General features: G+C 41.4%; 2 protein-coding genes across 2 annotated transcripts; one reads left to right on the top strand and one right to left on the bottom strand.

The window, feature by feature from the left end:
• The first annotated feature begins 414 nt into the window (after positions 1–414).
• LOC133400663 (uncharacterized) lies at positions 415–4,833 on the top strand. The gene is made up of 4 exons (XM_061673527.1): positions 415–692; positions 1,263–1,332; positions 1,407–1,578; positions 3,025–4,833. The coding sequence occupies exons 2-4, from the start codon at positions 1,286–1,288 to the stop codon at positions 3,451–3,453; spliced, it is 648 nt and encodes a 215-aa protein (XP_061529511.1). The 5' UTR covers positions 415–692; positions 1,263–1,285; the 3' UTR covers positions 3,454–4,833.
• A 341-nt stretch (positions 4,834–5,174) lies between these two features.
• Positions 5,175–17,661, bottom strand: ptgs1 (prostaglandin-endoperoxide synthase 1). Its single transcript, XM_061673526.1, has 11 exons — positions 17,577–17,661; positions 17,397–17,462; positions 15,503–15,619; positions 14,508–14,648; positions 13,020–13,163; positions 12,767–12,948; positions 12,015–12,098; positions 11,218–11,464; positions 9,754–10,040; positions 9,527–9,674; positions 5,175–6,238 (listed from the first exon to the last, which is right to left on the bottom strand). The coding sequence occupies exons 1-11, from the start codon at positions 17,584–17,586 to the stop codon at positions 5,892–5,894; spliced, it is 1,773 nt and encodes a 590-aa protein (XP_061529510.1). The 5' UTR covers positions 17,587–17,661; the 3' UTR covers positions 5,175–5,891.
• Positions 17,662–18,985: the final 1,324 nt, after the last annotated feature.

Here is an 18,985-nt window from a genome sequence, read left to right as displayed (position 1 = left end):
CTCTAAAGCGACCACACCAGTTTCAAGTCAGATTCCTCCCCAGCCCACCCCTTCTCTGCCCCTCCTGACCATTCTGCCTTCTTCACCGTGACATGCGCACACTCACAGCTGACCACGAAGCGCTCTAAACCAGCAGTAGACATAGCTAGCTAACTGCACGTCGTAATTGTGCCGGATAACCGTTGATACGAATGAAGGAGATCAAGTTCCCACTGTATATAGTCTGGGTCTGGGGGAGGGGTGACTCGTGCGTTACATGGCGTTGTTTCAGCAACCCCCCAAAAAAAAAAAAAAACAGGGTCAAACTGAAATGGTGAAAAACAGTTTAACACTATACCTCCACCACCAAGTACGACAGAGTTCTCAATCTTTGCACGTTTTCACGAAATATCTATAAACACGTACAGTGAATTAACAAACGATTCTCTGAATTCACTTGACAGTCTGGAAAAAAATAAATGAGAAAAGAAGGTTGCAAAAAAGCAGCCTGCATTTTGAAGGCCTTTCATGAGTGACTGTGAAGAATAGTAGCAGTAAGTCTTACACTAAATGGGAAACGTACATTTGGGTGCATGTGTTACAGCAGATGTTTTCATGGAGGACGATGAGGCACACCTGGACAAGACACGAGTAGCTGGAGGGAGATGATTGGTTGACATAAGGCTTATGTCATGCCTACCTTATGTCATAAGGTAAGTACTGACGAGAACTGCTGGAGACAAAAACCAAACCAGCAGACAAGACATTAACATGTGACATAGGAAAACTGGACAAAACATGAAAGAACTTCAATCAAATCCAAAACCAAGTAAATAAAAACAGAACATGACATGATAACATGAGCTGTCCTCTTGGAGGTTGCCCCGCTGCTACCCTTCATGGCCAACTTGGAATACCTTCAAATGCAGGCTTCTTTTCTCATTTATTGCAAGACACACCGTTACGTTCAAGGTCACCGATGAATGGCCCTCAAATACATTCTTCCCTTTTTCATTTTCTGGAGGATACACCACTACTATCCTACGTGACCACTCTAAGAAGGCGTTCAAACAACAGCACTACTTTCCCTCTTATTTATGAGGATGACACCCTTTCTATCCTATGAACATCGGTGGAATTCCTTCAAATGCTGCCTTCCTTTCTCTCTTACTATCCTTCAACTAACACGAAGGCAGTATTTGAAGACCTTCCTGCAGCATTATGAATGCCTTCAAATGCTGCCTGCCAAGGACTTTGAACTCTTGTCCTGTTCCCCTCGACAGCCCAGAGGAACCTGGGCGTCCCGATGCGTCACGCGGAGCGTCACCCAGCAGGACGACCGTACGAAAACCGGTGCGTAGACCAAGATTGACCCTAGAAGTCTCGAAATGTGCCAGGTAACGGCACGTTTCCTTTAACGCGCGCAGGGCCTTCGAAGACGACGAGTGTACGGCCGTGATGGAACGCGACGCCAACGGGTCAGACATCAGAGCTAGACCTCCGGGGCTGAGTCTGGTCATGGTGCAGATGGAGCCCACGTGTGAGGACCCCCGCTCGGTCACCGTGGAAATGTACCCCGAGCCCGTCGTGGACACCAAGGTACAACACAACACTGGTGGCAAAAGTACTCGCACTGTACTAAAGTAAAAGTACAAATACTTTGTAAAAATATATGTATATATATATATATATATATATATTCTCGGAAATGTAGAAGTACAGTAAACGTAAAAGTACAGTTTTTTGTTTGAACCTATCCAGTATTCCCTGTTTTATGTCAGATCAAATAAGTGGTATTGCTTTGTTGCCATGTTGTGGCATCTTGGTGCCAACGTGTTGTGAAAAGTGAATCTTCTGGCATCTACAGGCAACCTTTTTAGGAAGGGGGCATTCAATTAATCACAACGTAATCGTTTCAATTCAATGAACATTGGCCTTGGCCTAAAGGAGGCAGTATAATACATACATCTAATACACAGATTTGATGACGTATCACAATAAACATCTTAAAGCAAGCACATTTTGCATCTTTTTTCACGAGATTTTCACTATCTGAAACTGCACACATGGCAAACTCTGGGGGAGGGCAGAATAGACACCATGGTTAGAAAAAAAGCTCACTCAAAAGTCAATTTTTTGCTCTCAACATAAAACAAAACAATCAACCGAATGATGGCTCTTAACTCAAAAAATTTGTAAGTTGGAGCACTTGTAAGTCAAGGCACAACTGTACAAGTAAATTGATTCACGAGCTTGGTCACAAAAGGAAGTAAACTCGGAAGTCAACAATATCTGTTTTCAAACGTAAGGCTAAGACCGCCACCCATGTGAGAGCACCAGTGAAAGACCAAAATGATTTTTTCAGGGCAGAAACCGATTATTAGCAGTCAAGGAGCCTGATAACCGATAATTGGAGCCAATAATAATTATAATAATAATAATAATGTGTTTAAAGTTCAAAAACAAAAAGTGCAGGGAGGTCCCACGATCAGCAGCATCTCTTAAAAAGTTAACTGCAAATTAAAAAAAAAAAAAAAGTTCCCAAAAGTTTTAAAATCATTCTAATCTTCTTCTTTCTAATCTTCTAATCAAAATCTTTCAAAATAAAAAAAAAAATAAGACTCATCGCCTTGTTTTTAGAAACATTTCAAGCTAATTTTTACTTGCAATAAGTTGACAAAAGGTTTGCCAGGGGAGTAGGTTTTTAAAAAAAAATATATACTCCACTTGGCATTTTTTAAATGTATTTTGTTCATGTGATGTGTCTAATTAGTTTTGACTACAAATAAAATATTCTTGGTAAGATTGAAAGTTTTGCAACTTTTTGTGGCCCACACTCTTAAAAACAAACAAACAAAAAACACCACGTATGAACACGCCCTATCTTGGCATAAGATACTGTACTTCACGGAGCCATTTCATATTGTATCAGATACACTGGGCAAAAACTCTTTGCTGTTCAATTAGCTAGCGATAGCCCCAAGTGCCTAATTAGCTAAAAGCCTCGCCACTGCCTACGATCAAGCTTGCCCCTCCATGTCCTAGATCGACAACAGTGATCAGGAGGAGGAGGAGAAGAGCTGTGGTCCTTCCAGTTCTCCCAGTTTTCAGTTGTCACAGGAGGAGTGGCCGGGCATGGCGACAGATAACCAGAGCCTATGCCAGAACACCCTGCCTCCCCTGTCCTCCTCACCTTCACCTTTGCCTTCCCTGCCCGACACTGGCTTGCGGTCATCGCTCACCCTGCGGGGGGCCGAGGCTCTGGCGGCCCCCGTCCACCATAGCCTCAGCTTGTCGCACGGAGGCGCCCCTCTGATGATCTCGCACCACGTCTCGGTGGGACACGCCACCGTGGCGGTGGACGTTCATTTTTACCCGGCAGGCACCGCTGCGGCGGAAAGCACGAGTGGTGCCACTTCCACAATGGATAACAAGCAGAAGAACGACAAGGCCAGACTCCATCAGAGCAAATGAATACATAATAAACCAGGACACTTAAAGCAGGGGTTGTTAAACCGTTCGAGTCCAGGGACGTCTTACAAGGGAGGAATTTTTCCAAGGACACCTCATAATCCTAACGGCAATTAAACATACACGTTGGGTATATTGCATTGCATTTGATCCATGAAAATTTCCAAGGACGTCCACTTCTGTGCCTTTCTGTGACTCTTACGGTGCCCCTGTGTCCAATTGTTCAATATTTCAATACTTTTTGCACAACTTGCTGTTCTCTAACAAAGAGCTGAACTGCCAAAATTCACAGTAAAATGTATTTAATCCATGAAAATGTCCAAGGATGTCTGATTGTTTCGGTCTTTCTGTGACTCTTCCAGTCTCTCTGTTGCAAATTACTGATGACATTCAACAACACTCTAAGCTCAGTAGCTACTGAATCAACTCATTCAAATGTTGGGTTTTATCTTTGTCTCGTGATTTCTAAATGTGAATAGCAAGATGAAGAGGACTGTTTAGATAGCAATTATAATTGAACCAGGACATTAGTTGGTCAATCATGGATCAACCAAATATAACACTGAGCTTAGTGTCTCAACAGTGGTTGAAACCAAGATGGAGATTACTGGGGGAGTCACAGAAAGGCACAGAAATGGACTGGTCCATCATTTTCATTCATTTTGCCGTTCACCTACTTGTTAGATATCAGCAAGTTGAACAAAGAGTAATGAAACATTGAACAGTTGGATGTTTGAATTCAAAAGTTTAGAGAAGGTCAAAATAAGTTCACCTAGGTTGATTGCAGTGCATTTTAGGTTCATCCTCAAATTTCACCCCAAAGCCAAATGGGGAGTAGTGTAACTACTATGTGTACCCCGAAATACCATAGGAATTAAAAAATTGATGTATGTTTACACATTCATGTTTTTTGGGTGAAATTTTTTTTAACGTACAATAAAATTCATCCATCCATTTTCTTAACCGCTTATCCTCACGAGGGTCGCGGGCTGCTGGAGCCTATCCCAGCTATCTTCGGGCAGGAGGTGGGGTACACCCTGAACCGGTCGCCAGCCAATCGCAAGGCACATATAAACAAACAACCATTCGCACTCACAGTCACGCCTACGGGCAATTTAGAGTCTCCAATTTATGCATGTTTTTGGGATGTGGGAGGAAACCGGAGTGCCCGGAGAAAACCCACGCAGGCACGGGAAGAACATGCAAACTCCACACAGGCGGGGCCGGGGATTGAACCCGGGTCCTCAGAACTGTGAGGCTGACGATCAAACCAGTCGACCACCGTGCCGACCAATCAAATTCATAATTTTTCAAATTAAAAAAAGTAATCTTCACACGAATAATTTTTTTTCTGGGATAAAATGTACTCTTACAGGAATAAGCAGATGTGTGCGCATGTGTACCGCTTTCCTACTCTGCAATGAGTTAAATTTACGGTATCCACTGGTACCCTCTTTTTGTGTTATGACAAATAAGTGCAATTTATAGCAGAAGTAAAGCACATAGAATATTTTATTTCTTTTTGTTGTTGTTGTAAATGTAAATTAATTGTTGTAAAATGTAAATTAAAGCCTTAACTTAGGTTTTATAAGACCTTGGTTGCATTTTCTGTAACATCCCATTTCTATAAAGCTTCTTCATTGGAACTGCTGTACATTATTTTACCTTGTATGATGTTAATACTGTATTGAGTTCTTTGAGTTAGTAGTTGATGTAAATGAAGACTGAAATGTGCCGTGTTTCTTGATTTGTTTAGCAAACCAGCCAAGGACATTTTGAATATCGCAAATGTTATATCAGTGGCATCGCCACTTGTTTCAGTTCAATGTCACATACAAACCTGACTGTTAAATCTTTTTCAAAGACCAAAAGGGGCTACAACCATGCTTGTGTAAAATGTGATATTCATTATGTTGCATTATTTTGACAGGTGAGTGTATATATGTAAACATGATGGAAGGACGTAAAATGCAATATTCCTCTGCTTTGCATTTATTCCACGACACATTGTTTTTGGACAAGACAAAAATAAAGATTAAAGATCAACCAAAATAGCTGACTTCCTGTGTCATTTCAGACTTGGGGTCTTGAGACTTTTTTGTGGGTCTATTCATGATAGACGTGCCTACTACATTACAAGTTGTTAGGTGAAACTAGCCATGGGGACTGAATTTTCCCAAAAAATAGAGAAGCGACCTAACCAAATTGTGGGGGATCACTTCAAACTAAAATGGCGGAATTTTCGTGTATTTATGGACATTGGTTCTTGAGACTCGTGGGTCTACTCATGATAGAGTTGCATACTAAATTCCATGTTGCAGCAAAACTGGATTGAATTGTAATTCAATTATTATTTTTTTTAACTCCCAAGGGACGCCACGAGTTACAAGCTACTTATTTTAAAAAAACAAAAACAAAAACATGCCTCCTAATTAGGTTAGTTAAAGCTCCTCAGAGTTCTTCATCTTAGTGTCCTCCTGCTGAAGAGGAACCCGGAAGCTGACATATGGACACCATTTGGTGTTAAGGCACACCACTTTCTTCAGCGTAGATGTTTTGACCAAGTTGAAGCCCACCTCCCCGCCGAAAGTGCTCGGCTTCCAGTACTCAGGCGAGCACAACGGGTTGCCCAGCAGGCCCTTCAGGGAGAAGGGGGCACCCATCTCCACCATGCTCTCTCCAAAGATAGAGCCGGGACGTGGCTTCTCCAGGAGGATGCCCGGGTAGAACTCCAGGGCGTCGATGTGACCATAGTGCTCCAGCAAACCCGCCGCAATGTCCTTGTCGTCTATTTGGGAAAAATAGAAATATTCCGAGCTGAACACATTTTCCACTCATGTTAGGCTACCGTAGCATGAAGACTTTCTGTTTTAGCCTAGCATAACATAAAGGCTTCCTGTCTATCCTGGTTAACATTGTTAAGTGGAAGACTTACTGATAAAGTGTGTGTGTGTGTGTGTGTGTGTGTGTGTGAGAGAGAGAGAGAGAGGGAGAACAAGATGCACAGCCACAACAACAGCAAAAACTTACCGCAAGGTGTTTTCTCAAGTTAGAAGTGGGCTGAAATGTCCAAGTGTGGGCAGCGACTAAACTACGCTGCATGTTAAAGCTGTTGTTTTTTTGTAGTCTTTAATGTAAACACGAGTCACGCGCGGCTGTCACGACTCACTTTGATTGCCCCCTGAAGCCCAATAGAAGACTTTATATGTGGACATGAGACTTTCTTGTGTTGTTTGATTGGTGAATTTGAGTCAAACATCTCCGTGTTAATCACAGGGGAGTGGAGCAAGGGCGCCTGACGCGGAAGTCGAAAACGAAAGTACTGTTTCTTCTTAACATAGATTCTTGATTAAATGTAAAAAATATGCTTCATTAAAACAATGACAAGTACAATTTATCCTAAATGTTACTTGAGCAAATGTATCACGTTTCTACCCACCTGTGGTGACGGGTAGCATTGCTTAGCTTAGCATCAGGTAGCACAACTGTTTCCAACATCAGTGAATATCTGGCTCCTGACAGTTAGCTTCGCCGCGTGTAGTTTGACATACAGATGGGAATAATCTGGTGGGACTCTTTGTACTTTTCGTACAGTAAATTACAACAATATTGGTCAATATATTGTATTGTATTGTAATATATTGTACTGACAGTTAGCTTAGTTTATTATTTAAAAAAAAACTAAATAGCTTAGTACAAGGACTAGAAATTGCTAGCTTTAGCTTAGCACAAAGACGTCAGCGAGCATGACTTGCTGCTTGTGTACAGTAAATGACAGTATTTGTGAACAGTGTTGGGAAAGTTTATTTTCTACGCAAACTTGTTCAAAGTTCAGTTCACCCTTCCAAAAATGAACTAATTCAGTTCATAATTCAAAATTTTTAACAAAGTTCACAGTTCCAAAACTGAAGTAGTTCATAGTTCTTTTTTTCTTTTTCTTTTTTCCCAATACTTTGCTGACGGGCTATTACCCTCAAAACACTGGCATTTCATTTTCCTTTTGTTCCCACCCATTCCGTCCATACTAGTAGCCAGCTTCAGCTTTCACCCTACAATCTTAAAAACAAGGAAAAACTTGCTTGAATGGTCTTTTTGTTCAAATGAGGAATTAATACAAAAACAGGACTTTTGTCCTTGCTGTGCAAACAAAAACACGCAACTCAGTATGACTCATTCCTAGCACCACTGGTTGACTATATTAACAAAATATCTTATCTTAACTAGTCTTATATTATAAAACAAAATACATTCCATATGAAAGTGTGATTGTACAGTGTTTTAACTAAAGCATTCTTATACAAATAATAATTTTCCTAACAAAGAACACATTCGCTCGGGTGAAAAAAGAACCACAGCAACAGTTCTAGTTTTCTCCCCTTACCCTCCTTGCCACTTGTTTTTCCAAGTCCACCTCCAGGGCTGACATCCTCTCTCTTGCGGCCGGTGAGCAAGCACTCTGAGGCGGGCAGGAAGTGGGAAGCACCGGTCTCTGCCTGGTTCTCTTTTCTTCCCGGCTCCCGACCCGCGACACTTCTTCATAAAAGTGACGCTAAACACTCAAAGTGCTCGTCAGTTTCCAGCTCGTTATTTCAGGGAGTGATATGTTTCCAAGGGTCAATTTCCCTGTATGGCATCAAGGTGGACGACTGGTTCGCACATCTGCCTCACAGTTCTAAGACTGGGGTTCGAATCCCAGCCTCGCCTGTGTGGAGTTTGCATGTTCTCCCAGTGTCCCAAAAACGTTAAAGTAGCTTTCAGAGAAGGAGGTTTTCAAATTACTCAATAATTAGCACTTGCAGAGATATTCAACAAAGGGTTTCTGATTTTACTTCCAAAAACAAAACATTATCCATCGAACAGTAGAACAAATAAAAAAATAATTAGGTGTCTAATGTATTGTTTGGCGGCACGGTGACCGACTGGTTAGCACATTTGTCTCACAGTTCTGAGGACCCAGGTTGAAATCCCGGCCCCGCCTGTGTGGAGTTTGCATGTTCTTCCCGTGCCTGCGTGGGTTTTCTCCTGCCACTCCAGTTTTGTCCCACATCCCAAAAACATGCATGGTAGGTTCACTGAAAACTCAAAATTCCCTCTAGGTGTGAATATGAGTGCCAATGGTTGTTTGTTTATATGTTCCCTGCAATTGGCTGGCGACCCTGAACTGGTTCCCCGCCAATCGGAGTAAATAAATAAATATATATAACATTTAGATTTAAGAGTTATATTTAGATATATATTTAACATTTAAATACATATTTAAGAGTAACTATAAAATTGACAAATCTTGTTCAAAATGTGCAGAAAGGTCACCAGTTTTTAAAACACGTTTTGAAGCAAAATGTGACAAAATGTTTCTGTTATTTTTGGCGTGAGCAGTTTTACAAACAGCACCCCATACAAAACTGTCTGTGAATATCTGGTTACTGTCAGTTAGCTTATCATAGCATAAAACCAGAAACCACTAGTTTAGCTTAGTACAAATGCTATGCTAAGTAAAAGCTAGCTTTACTTAGCATAATGACTTCAACCACCTAGCGTGGCTCATCCTACTTGTCCCACAGTAAATGCCAACAATATCGTTAAATAACTGGTTATTGACAATTAGCACAACAACTAGAAACAGCTAGCATGACTCTTCATGTACAGTAAATGACATTATCACCCATGCATATCTGGCTACAGACAGTTGGTGTAGCTTAGCATTAAGAATAGAAATGCCTAGCTTAGAATAAAGAAATAGCTACCATGACTTCCACTTTTTGTGCCATAAATTACATCATCATCTTTCATCATCCTATCATAACTGACAACAATGTGTGTGACTTTCAGGCTGTTGACAGTTAGCTTAGCATAAAGACTCCAAAAAGCCATTCTGACACATCTTTCTTGCTGTACTGTTAATGACAAAAATGTTTGGGACTTGACAGTTACGTAGCTTCACACAGCAGAGATACTAGCAACAGCTACTGTGGTACTTTAGTACTGCAATCTATCCATTTGTTGCACGGTAAAAGCCCTTGCACAGCCTCCGTTTTATAAACTTTTCAATTTTAGGGGACTCCTGGCAGCTGTGTACCTGTAAATTCTCTGAATGTGGTGTAGGGCCTCAAGTTGAACTTCTTCCTGTATTGGTTGAAAGGCTGCATACGCGTCTCTCTGGATTCTCGGATGACCATTTCGGACACTCGGAGGACCACTTCGTGAGAGTTACGCCCTCCACATACCTGAAAAAAAAAAACAGCTGGTCATGTAAAGACGGGTAACCTCTACCTAGTAAGCTTTCATCACTTAGCCTTCTCCTACCTGTCCTGCCGGTTGCCGCGAAAAGGCGTCCACCAGTTTCTCCACACCGTAGTGAAAAAGCAGCGAGGTGTTGAAGGAGAAGCGTGAGTGCGGAATGTCGTCATTGTCCACGTGGAAGCTGTCAGGCATCAATGGGTGCCAATGGTACAGGTGGCAGAACTCTAGAGCAATACGGTTGCTGTACTGGAAGTGCTGACCGAAGAGCAAGGAGGGATCAAACTTCAACTTGAATAGGTAGCCGCTCAGATGCTGCACGTACTCTTCCGTGATAATCTTAATGATCTCACCTGAATAGGTGAAGATAAAAAGATCGATGATGAAAAAAAAACATCCATTCATTGTATCCATCCTTGATCTTTCAGTTTCATCTAAGTGGGGATGCCCAGGATGACCCTGAGATGTTCCCAGGTCAGCCTTCTATCATAACTTCAGTCTACCTTGAGGCCTCCTGGTGCACGGAACACCTCAACTGGCCCCGTGACATGAAGGTGTCTCTACTCTGACTGTCTCTCGGATGATCAAGTTTCTCATCCTACCCCTGAGGGGGAGCTAGGAAGCCCTGTGAAGAAAATTGTCCACTTGTATCTGTGATCTTGTCCTGTTTGTACCAACCCACAATTGTACATGGACATGAATGTTCCGTAGTAGAGGACCCTGGCTCATGTGCTCCTGGAGCACCCCTCAGAGAACACCACAAGGGTAATGAAGAAATGCCTTTCCCACTACTGGTTGAGCAAATGCCCATGCCCCTAGCAAGGGTGGTCCAGTGTTGCACAACCAGGACAGAAAACTACATTGGGTCTGCTGGATCCTAGCCTCGACTAACAGTCGGATACTCTGCATGTACTCGAGGAAATAGGCTGAAGAGTGTCAGAACACACCCTCCAGTCCCATCATGAAAACAATCCATCCATTTCTATCCATCCATCCATTTTCACTCGGGTCAATTGGGTCGCGGGCGTGCTGGAGCCTATCCCAGTTATCTTCGGGCGAGAGGCGGGCTACGCCCTGAACTGGTGGCCAGCCAATCGCAGGGCACACATAAACAATCATTCACACTCACATTCACAGCTACAAGCAATTTAGAGTCTTAAATCAACCTACCATGCATGTTTTTGGGATATGGGAGGAAACCGGAGTACCCGGAAAAAAACAACACAGGCACAGAGAGAACATGCAAACTACACACAGGCGGGGCCGGGATTTGAACCCCAATCCTCAGAACTGTGAGGCAGATGTGCTACCCAGTCGCCCACTGTGCCGACCCATCTATTTCCTTTGCAGCTTATTCTGTTTAGGGTTGTGGGGAGCTGGCAGACTCTAGCGTGGACTGTTCACCAGTCAATCACAGGACACATGTAGAGACAGACAACCATTCACACTCACATTCATCCCACCACTGAGTGTGAATTGGCCCTTGCTGGAGGTCTTTCTAGTTTCAATAATAATAATAATAATAATTACCAATAACAATGAGCCTGGCAGTCTGGAAGAGCTGCTCGTCGTCCCAGCTGGGATGCTCCAACTTGAGGACATCACACACTCGGTTGTGCTCCCTCAACCACAAGGTGGCATACAAGGTCAGGCCCGGCAGCATTCCGAACAACTCGTGACCGACAGCCAGTCTCTGCTCGGAAGGAAAGCCAGCGGGGTATACCATGTGAACAGGGGCCTCGGACACCGAAGCGGGGTACACCTCGCCATTCACTAGCTGAGGGACATACCAAATAAAACACCACAAATTACATGAAATCACCATACAAATATACCTTACAGTATAACCTACCAAAAAAGATTTGTTGACACAGAAAATAAAAACCTACCAATTGTGGGTGATCACATTCAATGCAGAGTAAATGGACCTAGATACAGAGCAGGAAGCACTCCTCTGCTAACTGTGGAAGCAAGTTAGCTTACCAGAAAGACCGGAAACTCTGATAAACAGCACATATTTCCAATGATTACCGTCAACGCTATAGTGTATTACTTCCTTAATTGGGTCGTTCATTGCAAAGTGTAACAAGCTATTTGATTAGTGTCTTTAATGTCATGTCAATACATGACATATTTTCCTCATTTTGGGTTGCGGGGACTTACCAATTTAAAATTTAGGTCTTGACCTGTAAAGGTTTCTGAACCTCTGGTTTATCCCACCCTCAACATGCGCTTTTGACATTCTTCACGCTAGCTGTATAGATCAGGTCTTGATGCTAAGCTAACAGCTAATGACAGATTCTGGCCAAAATAAAAAAATATTTTACCTGATATTTCAGCTTTCCGTCCTTATGAAGACGAAGTTGCAACTGCCGCGTGAGCGTATCGCCGTAAATGTTGCTTGCATCGACCTGCAAACAAATAACAACCACGTTGCCTTCCATTCAAAATTTGGAAACTACCATGAACTTGGATGACGGAGCATCAACACAGATGGCAAATTTCCTGTGCATAAAAACTGGATTGAAGGCAACTGGACTGAATTTGATCAAGTCTGGTTGCCTTCGATGTAGACAACATGACCTGGATGATGGAGATTCTACACAAATTGCAATTTTCTTTCCACAAATCTGCAATCGAAAGCAACTGGACTTCACTGAATTCAATCTACTTTCCTTTGACGTAGACTACAATGATGGAAGATCTACATAAACAGCAATTTTCTTGTCCACAACCGTTGAAAGTAAGGCAAACAGGCTTTACTGAAATCAGCCCAGCTACCTTCGATGTAAATTACCATGATCACAGAGGAACTACACGGATGCCAATTTTACAGTCCACAAATGTGGAATCGAAGTCAACTAGACCTTGTTGAAATCAGTCCAGTGGTCTTCACTCAAGCCTACCATGTCCTGGAAGACGGATAATCTACGCTGATGGGAATTTTCCTGTCCAGAAAAGTTGAATCAAAGACAGTGAGTCATTTAATCCTATCCAGTGGTTTTCGATGTAGCCTACCTCCATCATCCAGGGTTATTGGAAGATGTCAACCTCACACGTTGTAGCTCTGAAATCTCACCCCATGTCCTAGAGCTTTGGTGAAGCCTCCCTTGACATTATGGTCGGTGCGGAAGAACTGGTGGGTGAAATGTTGAGCCATAAAGGCGAACATAACGTTGGTTCCTCCTGGATCCTCCCGGAATTTCGGCCTTTTGAAAAAACGCTCAGCCAATGCTTTGGGATCAGGCAAATGGCGCTTGCCTGCGTCCGATGAAATACATCTCAACGTTCTGGGATATCCTGGGGTCGTCCGGGAGATTGGAGGTTCTTACCTTTGGTTCCCATGGGTAGAGGACAGTCATCTGGGATTGGCGGTAGAATCCGGGTGTAATAGGAAGTGTTGTAGTAGGACTCCCAACTGAGGTAGCCATACTTGGTGTTATAGGTCGGAGGGCTGGGAATGAGGTCACTGCGCACTTTGGGAGGATAAATCACACCGTAGATAGAAAGCGATCCAACAAGCAAACAAATCTAGAACTTTCAAGTAAGCTTTACGTGATCTGGATTTTTGGGGCCGATCACCAATCAGTTAGTTTATAAAAACAATAACCGATCACCGATACAATCGCAAGATGGAGCAATGTTTCTATTTAAATGACTTGTTCATTTACTGTCTATACTTGTGTACTTAATTGCTCAAAAAAATATATATTTACAATAAATAATCTATCTTTGCTCATCTATTTATGCCAGTGAGGCATAGTGACAGGCAGAACAAATGAATGGTCTTCTATTAGATGGTAGGAAGTACATACAGTAATTAATGTATCCACTTTTTGTGACATTTTTGTTTGTTGGTGTGCCGTGAGATTTTTCAACTGTAAAATATGTGCCTTGGCTCCATAAAGGTTGGAAATCACTGCTCTCGTCAGATCATGTATTCTAATCAGTCAGGTCAAACCAACATTACATGACAGAAATAATGGGTGCTAACTTACTGCAATAAAATTACTTTATTGTAATTAAATTACTTCACACACACTGAAACTTTAGAGCATGGTTCGACAGAACGCCTGCATGTTCCCTTACAACCGGTGGTGCTAGAACTAGCTTGCTAGGCTACATAACAGTTTGTTGCCTGCTTGCGAGCGGCATCGTATTAAAAGAACGTGAACATACCTCAAGCAAGCTTTAAATGAACGTAATCTCCCGAGCACTGGTGACCACCAACACACGTGTTTCCCCATTTTGTTCTTATAAACACACGGTGCGATCCATTATTGTTGTCGTCGCCTTGGTAACGAGTGTATCAGGTCACTTTGAGTAGACAAGATGAAACCCAGTGATCGTAAAAAACGGGATGTGGTGGTATCGGAATACAAGATTTTATTGCAGTAGTCTGACAGTGCAATCGTGAAAGAGCACGAGTCTTGTAGTCTGATCCAGGCATTACGTGTTGTCTGTCTCAAACGTGTTGTCTGTCCCACACCGCCAACATGTTTTTTTTTTAAATAGCTTTATTGGTGGTCAGATATTTACAGTACTATGTCAAAAGACAGGCGACAAGATTAAAAATAAACTCGCTTTTGGATTCAGATATACTGTACACGATGTTGACGCGGTGTAAATGTCTTTTGCGGAGCAGTTCAATGCCGGCCAATTAGCCGATCAGCATAAAATGTTAATTATTGGCCGATACTGATCAGGCCGATCAGATCGGTATAAAGTCTACTTTCAACGTAGTACTTTCCATTACATACTGCCTTATGGGGTACTGATACCTTCTGTCAAGTGCTAAAGACAGCAGATTTGTGGCTCACCAGTCAGTATTAGTCTCATGAAGGTGTCCTGCAGGAACGAGTTGTTGACCAAGTCCCAAAGCCACTGGAAATGTGTCAACAAGTAGTGGGTCACCTCTGGGCTGGGCTTTAGTGTGAGCTGAAGCCAAGTCCAGAACTCCGCTAGCCAGTAAGAAGAAAATAAACACAAATTCACCAGAAGTTGTTCTTTTCCATCAAGTAAATCTTTGCACGTGATGCATCAATCAAACCCGATTTTCTGTCAGCCACTCTGCCACTTCACTCAAGCGGCAGTTGATTTGAAGCTGGCTCATTCCTCAAATTTTGGCTCACAACACAAAGCAAAACAATTTCCAACTGCCTGCTTGCAACTAGAAAAACTCATAAGTTGGGGCACTCGTACTTGTAAGTCACGTCTATGCCTCTCCTTTTTTTTAAAGCCAATAAGCTGCTTGACTGTCCTCTTCTTGAAAGCCAATCAGCTATTTGTCTGCTCTTCTCATTCTGAGTCACCCAATCAGCTCATTGCCTGCACTTTTCTTTTTTGTATCAGCCAAGCACCTCCTTGCTTGTGTTTCTCATTTTGTTCTAGCTCATCCCCCTCCTTGCCTCCCCTTCTTTTCATTTCAGCCAGTCAGGTCCTTGTATTTCTTTATATGCCAGCCACTCAGCTCTTTGGCTACCTTTGTTCTTCAGTTTTAACCAATCAGCTCCTCGCCTTCCCTTGCATTTCTCACACTAAGCTCCTTAGCTACTGTTCTCCCCCCTTTGTGTCAACCATTCAGCTCCTTTCCTATTTTTATTTTTTTTAAATCAACCAATCAGCTACTTTGCTTTTTGCTTATGTGTCAGCCACTCATCTCCTTTCCTAACCCTTTCCCCTCTTTCGGCCTCTCAGCTCCTTGGCTTTTCTTCTGTAGCTCCCAGTCAGCTCATTGTTTGTTTCAACACAGTTGTCTCTCCCTTGAGTTATTCTACAGTACCTGAAGCCTTTTGGAGAAGACGATTAGACTTACGATGGGTGCAGTTTTCCCCATAGAAGCCGGTGCGGGTGCAGTCACACTCGTAGCTCTCGGAGGCCAATCGCACGCAAACTCCCGAGTTTTGACAAGGGTAGTAGCAACAAGGGTTGACTGCAAAAAAAGAAGAAAGTGAAGACGACATACCGCTACTCTTTGTAATGGCAAAAGTACTCCCACTCTGTACTTAAGTAGAAGTACAGATACAGTACTTTTGTCCAAAAATATACTAGTAAAAATAGAAGTATTGATTCGACTCCTTAAGTAAAAAGTGATTTTTTGTTTTGCCTATAATATGCAACCCTTTGCAATTCTATTTTATTTTTATTTTTTTTTAAAGCAAGCGCTCCTCTGCATAGGCTCAGGCATTTATGCTATCAAAAATGACGTTCCTATAGCTTTGCTGACGTTGTGAACTAACAAAAAAATGTTAAATGAGCTTATGATTACAATTGAAGAAATTTCCAAATTAGAGAATTTTTCTTAATGCCAGAATTTGGCACGAAACGTGTTCACCTTGAATCCGACATCATCATCATCATCCATCTGAAGTAAAGAGCCAGAAGTATAGACATCTGTTTTCAAATGTAGGGAGTACAAGTTAAAAGTTGTCCAACTAATAAATACTCAAGGAGAGTGAAAGGTAACTGCAAAATCTACTACTTACAGTATGCAAGTATTTGTACTTCATTATTTCTCACCACAGACTGTCATACAGTGGTAAACTAATGGATACAATGCAATGTAAGTGCAGGAAGTCCTTGTGCAGCTGCAACTTTATCGATATCTCCAATGAGCTTCCTGTTTCTACTTCAGGAGGTTTTCGCCAGATAATAATGTCATGCTGCGGCTTCCTTATTTGCACGGAACTACAGGCTCTAGATAAACACACGTACGCCACATTATGCAACCCTCTCTGAGAGGAGAGGGAGCGCAAATGAATGCAGGGAAGTGACTGGTCCATTGAGAAACACCATAAAGTTAATCACGTTATTATTCACATTTTTAATTAATTTGAATATAGCTAATTTGATCTATCTTCTCTGTATTTTCACCCGAGACACAAATATACATCTTATATACATTACATGCATACATTCCATTTAATGCAAGCCTTGTATAAAGCAGATCATTTGTCAAATAAATGTACATTTTTGCAGTTCGAAGCATTCTTCATTTTAAGAAAATAGCATTGTACTAAAATTAAGATTAATCAATAAAAAAATAGATGTAAACATGTTTTGAATTCATATAATTGGGGAAATAAAGTAAAATAAAAGTTTATTTGAAAATATATCTACAAATTTAATAAAAATAAATGAAGTGAAATACAACAAATAGATAATTGTATATAAAATGTAAATTTTAAATACCATATATACCAAATAATATAATTGGTTAAAACATACAACAGTACAGTAAAATATATATATATTTTTAAAAAGAAAATAAATACAATTTAAAAATGAAAGTAAACATTTTTAAAATTAATATAATTAAAGATAAAATAGAGTAAAATAAAATTTGTGCAATAAACAGTGCAAATTTGTGCAATAAACAGTGCAATAAAAAAAATAAGTGGACTTGAAATAAAATAAAAATTAAAGAAAATCAAGGCTTTTAGAAAAAAATGAAAAACAAACCTACTAAAAACTAAATTTAAAAAGAGAAATTAATTAATATCAAAATGAAATCCATCCACCCACCCATCTACTTCTGCTTATTCAAGGTTGGGTTGCGGGGGCAGCAGCTTTAGCAGAGAAGCCCAGAAATAATTAAATTAATAAAAAAAAATAATTAAAATTAAAACATAATTTAAAAAAAAGTTAAAAACAATACAAACAAATTAAACACTAATAACAATTGATAGTATTTTGTTCAAAAGTCTTACCAGCACCATTTGAGCTCTCCAGCAGCACCAAGTTGATCAACAGCCATGTGGGCAGTGTGCTAAATTCTAAATAGATTAAAAAATAAATAAATAAATAAATGTCAAAGTATTTAACAAAGCATCAACAGCCCAAGTTCTTAGTTCAAGTTATTATTATATTTATTCAAAATAAAGCCATACCTTTCATCATTAGCACATCAATGCAAGAATGATGTTAAACCAGGACTGGTTTCTACCTAGACTTGAAAAAAAAAGGTTATGACATCTGACTGGTTTATTGTTTGAGTATAAGTGGGTGGGGACACAACCCTAATTATTGGACGAGTCATCCCATCCCAACTTCAATGGAATAGGGGTTTGTATGTGTGTATGTACAATATGTATGGCCCATGTGTGTGTGTATGTATGTGAAATGGATTACTCAGGATTGTCAACTTCTCTTGGTGGTAGATGATCAGAGACTTAAAGCGGTGCTACAAATATAGTGTCCTCGGACCCAACCTACTATAACAAACTATACAAACTCATTAGCTCTATTACACTGAAAAGCAGGCAAATGTTGATTCATTGAAGAAAGCCGAATGTGTTGCTGTGACAGGGGATCGTTGGACCTATCTAATTTGGAATACAAATTACTCCGGAGTGACTGCACACATTATTGACATTGCAGAATGGAAATGTTGGGTTTCCACTTTTCTGGAATGTACCGTACTAAATCCTTGTTTTATCCATCCATTTTCTGAGCCGCTTCTCCTCACAAGGGTCGCAGGCGTGCTGGAGCCTATCCCAGCAATCATCGGGCAGGAGGTGGGGTACACCCTGAACTAGTTGCCAGCCAATCGCAGGGCACACATAAACAAACAACCATTCGCACGCAGCATTCACACCTACGGGCAATTTAGAGTTGTCAATTAACCTACCATGCATGTTTTTGGGATGTGGGAGGAAACCGGAAACCCAGTCCTCAGAACTGTGAGGCAGATGCGCTAACCAGTCGTCCACTGTTTGTCCTATTGATGTACAGTTATTTTAAAAAATAATACAATCAATCATCTTGTGTTAAAGAAAATACACTGTAGATGTTTAATGTTTCTCCGGGTGCTTTGTCACTGTCCCTTTCGCCATTTACCCGAGCCGGGAGAAAGTGCTTCGACCTGTTATGCCAAAGCGGACGTTGGCTGTGCACAAACCCTAGTGACTGATCACTGTACCTGTCATTAAGAGACCATACACCATTGTGAAGCACTTTAAGTTAGACTCTTTCGATTCACGTTTAGAGTTTCAAAAATTCAGCCCCGGACACCAGTTTCACCAATCAACATGAAATTGGGAGGACAGGTCTATAAATAGTTGACACACGCAAATGTCTCAAGCACCCATGCCTAAAATAGAACAGTCAGGCATTTTGGTGAGAATCAGTCATTTTGGGCCAAATCCCAAGTGTTCATAAAGGGCCTGTTTTTGAATGAATGTGTTGGATGTTTGGTGGTGGTCAGAGGGGCTGTAGGCGCAGAGTGGCAGCCACGCTTCCGTCAGACTCCCCCAGGGTAGCTGTGGCTACTCTAGTAGCTTATCACCATCAGGTTGAC

The sequence above is a fragment of the Phycodurus eques genome, chromosome 3 (genome assembly GCF_024500275.1).
Source record: "Phycodurus eques isolate BA_2022a chromosome 3, UOR_Pequ_1.1, whole genome shotgun sequence".
Taxonomy (NCBI): domain Eukaryota; kingdom Metazoa; phylum Chordata; class Actinopteri; order Syngnathiformes; family Syngnathidae; genus Phycodurus; species Phycodurus eques.
The sequence above is the reverse complement of the archived record's forward strand: the minus strand, read 5'-3'. Positions and strand labels throughout refer to the sequence as shown.